General features: G+C 36.9%; 1 protein-coding gene across 1 annotated transcript in view; it reads right to left on the bottom strand.

Annotated features, from left to right (window-relative positions):
- Positions 1–3,062, bottom strand: part of IFI16 (interferon gamma inducible protein 16) — a 278,742-nt gene that overhangs the window by 193,328 nt on the left and 82,352 nt on the right. Inside the window, 1 exon segment of the mRNA XM_042781890.1 lies at positions 1,350–1,412. Within this exon segment, the coding sequence (XP_042637824.1) occupies positions 1,350–1,412 (63 nt within the window).

The following is a 3,062-nucleotide window of genomic DNA, read 5'->3' as shown; positions in this document are numbered from 1 at the left end:
CTTGGAAGCAAGAATGGCCAGACGTCGTCTCACCTATTTTGGTCATGTTGTAAGAAGGGACCATTCCCTGGAGAAGGATGTCATGCTTGGTAGGATGGAGGGTCGATGAAAGAGGGGGAGGCCTTCAACGAGATGGATTGGATGGTGGCTGTGATGATGTGCTCAAGTATAGCAGGTATTGTGGGGCTGGCGCGGGATCGGGCAGTGTTTCGTTCTGCTGTGCATGGGGTCGCTATGAGTCAGAAACGACTTGTCGACACTTAAGAACAACAACAACAACATGTTAATTGGTTTCCTTTTTCTTTGTTGCAGAGGGTCTGTGCAATCTTTCTGCCTAGTCTGTCATCTTGCCAGAATGAGATAAATACTGATTTTAGATATTTAATTTATATAAGTGCTATTTACTGTCATTAGAATAAATTTAATTTATCATGCAACTTTTTGCTTTGTGTGTGTCCCTCCTTTGGTTATTTTGTTCTGGAATCAACACACATCAAATGTGGGAAGAAAAAAATATAATTGGAGAACTAATAAGGAGATGATCTACTAGGTCAAGTGAGTGGGATAGATATTCCATACCAGGCAGATACAAGGAAGCTTCCTCCATGTATTAGTACCATTGTTAAAATGACCAAAAATTCTCTAGAGAAACATTTATCCAACTATTTCTCTTCAGAGGGATATATATATGCAAAAGGAATGCTTTTCTCTATACTAATGCAGCCCTTCCCCAGGTTACATAGCTTGGTGATTCCTTCATGGACTGTAGGACTAATTTGCCTAACTAGGCAGAATCCAGGTGAGAGCCTTATTCTCTAGAGACTTCATTCAGAATATAGATCCTAGAGTTGAAGAGTCCTTGTGCACCCCACCCTCTGTTCCTCACAGCACACAAATAATCACCCTCACTCAACTTGCTACTGGATTAAGTAGACCAAATGTGGCACTTCTGAAGAAAAATGTCCTTTATAAGGAAATTTTAGTTTTTACATTATATCCATTATAAATTGTGGTGTTGTTGCTGTTAGGCACCATTGAGTCATCTCCAACTCATCACAACCTTATGTATAACAGAACAAAATACTGCCCAGTCTTATGCTAACCTCATGATCCTTGAGCCCATTGTTGCAGCCACTGTGTCAAATCATCTTGTTATAAACTGTAGTGTTCTTACAAAACACAGAAGATGTAAGAGTAAAATTTCATAAAAGAAAGCAACTTAATTCACAACTTATAAAAATTCTTAATGTGCTGTGTATTTCTACTGAATCTATTATTTAAATGAAAGTCTCAACTTTGACAAAATGACTATTAATGCCATCTAATTGATTAGGAGGGGGTTTACTTACTTCAACGTCCAGATTGAAATTAAAATTGATTGATCCTTTCTTGCTTTTCTGGGTCTTGATAACCTTGAAGGAGAGAAAAAGAAAACACAATGAGAGTCCAGCAATTGAGATGAATCTCATCCTACATTTCCACACTGCCTCTCCACACTGTGGGTTACATCATTCTCCTTGTCCTTCCTCAAAAGCTGTTTGTTCTTTCTCAGCCATCTCATTTATACGTTACTCTTTTGAGTCATTACCGCCCCCCCCCCCATAATTTGTGCCTGGAAAGAGCTCTATAGACCTCCTCCTCATTAAGCTTATTTTAAATTCTTGTTACAATTTCCAGGTTTCTTTTCACCTTTCTGTTCACTTATTTTCATTCACTTTCATATCAATATTTTTTCCCTGGCTTCATTCTCATGTCTGTAATATTCTGATTAACTTGCTCAAGAATTTGAACTCTCAAGACAGACAGTCTGTACTGAAATCTCACTTCTGGAATTTACTGTTGTTGTTAATTGCCGTCGAGTCGGCCCCGACTCATAGTGACCCCTCCTTGGGTTTCCGAGACAGTATCACTACGGAAGTAGGATTGCCCAACCTGGAATTTACTAGGTGTGCCAATTATATCAGATTACTTTTTCTGAACATCTATATCTATGAAATGAAAATAACTATTATATCTTCATCACTATTTATTCAAAGTATTAATTGAGTTAATGTAAGTATAATGCTTACCACTTGGTGTGTGATCAACAAGTGCTTTCATTTCATATAAATGTAGTTTCTGCATTATTATTTATTTTAAGCCATATCATCCAAGCTGATAGCTTGAACAACCATGTAAAAATTGATAACTACAACAATTTTGAGTAAAGAATAATAATATTTTTGTTCTAGATCCATTATATCCACATGCATGCATCTCCAGACTGATAGCTAGAAACTTCTTGGATAACCTGTATGTGTGCATATTGAACTGTCCAATATAGAATGCATTTTCATTCCCTGAACTATGTTCTTCTCCAGCATTCTCAATATTAATGAATAGTAGCACTATTGATCCAGATCCCTAAATAACATCCTTGAGTCATCCTTGAATGGTTCTTGAATCTTTTATGTTTCTTACCTTCATCACTCAATTGGTCACTAATAGTGATACTCTATCTTCAGAGAATTTTTTTCTGTTTTTTCATTAATTCAAATCTTTCTGGTCTTTCCTCTTCATATCTAGATTTTTGAAATAGTCTTTTTTCCTTTCCATTGTTCTTGTTTATTTTTTATTCTCTTCCCTTTTCCTGGTCCTATCTTTTTTCTTTCCTTTGGTTGTTCTCATCTCTTGTTTTCCTTTTGACAGTTTCCTCATTTTTCCTTTATTATTGTTTTACTCTTGCTCTTTTCTCTTATTTTCTCCTCCCAAAATATTGTGGGTTTTTCTATTTATATTCCTTTATATTTATATTCTCTGTGGTACTGGTAAGCCAGCTTTCCAACTTTAAAAAGTTCTGATTTGGGAGTTCCGGCAAGATGGCGGACTAGGCAGAAGGACTGCGCAGACCCTGTTCAACAAAGAAAAGGGAAACCAATTAACACAGACACAGAAGATAATCTTGGACCCCTGAGCCTTGAAGGGAAGGATACAGAAGTGGAAACCCCAACTAGCAGAAGAATTTGCGTGAAAATACCAAAAAAAAAGGAGACATATGGAACTGCGGTCTGATAGCAAACTGA

The sequence above is a fragment of the Orycteropus afer genome, unplaced genomic scaffold (genome assembly GCF_000298275.1).
Source record: "Orycteropus afer afer isolate SDZICR_OR568_19922 unplaced genomic scaffold, OryAfe1.0 scaffold00193, whole genome shotgun sequence".
NCBI classification, from domain to species: Eukaryota; Metazoa; Chordata; class Mammalia; order Tubulidentata; family Orycteropodidae; genus Orycteropus; species Orycteropus afer.
The sequence above is the reverse complement of the archived record's forward strand: the minus strand, read 5'-3'. Positions and strand labels throughout refer to the sequence as shown.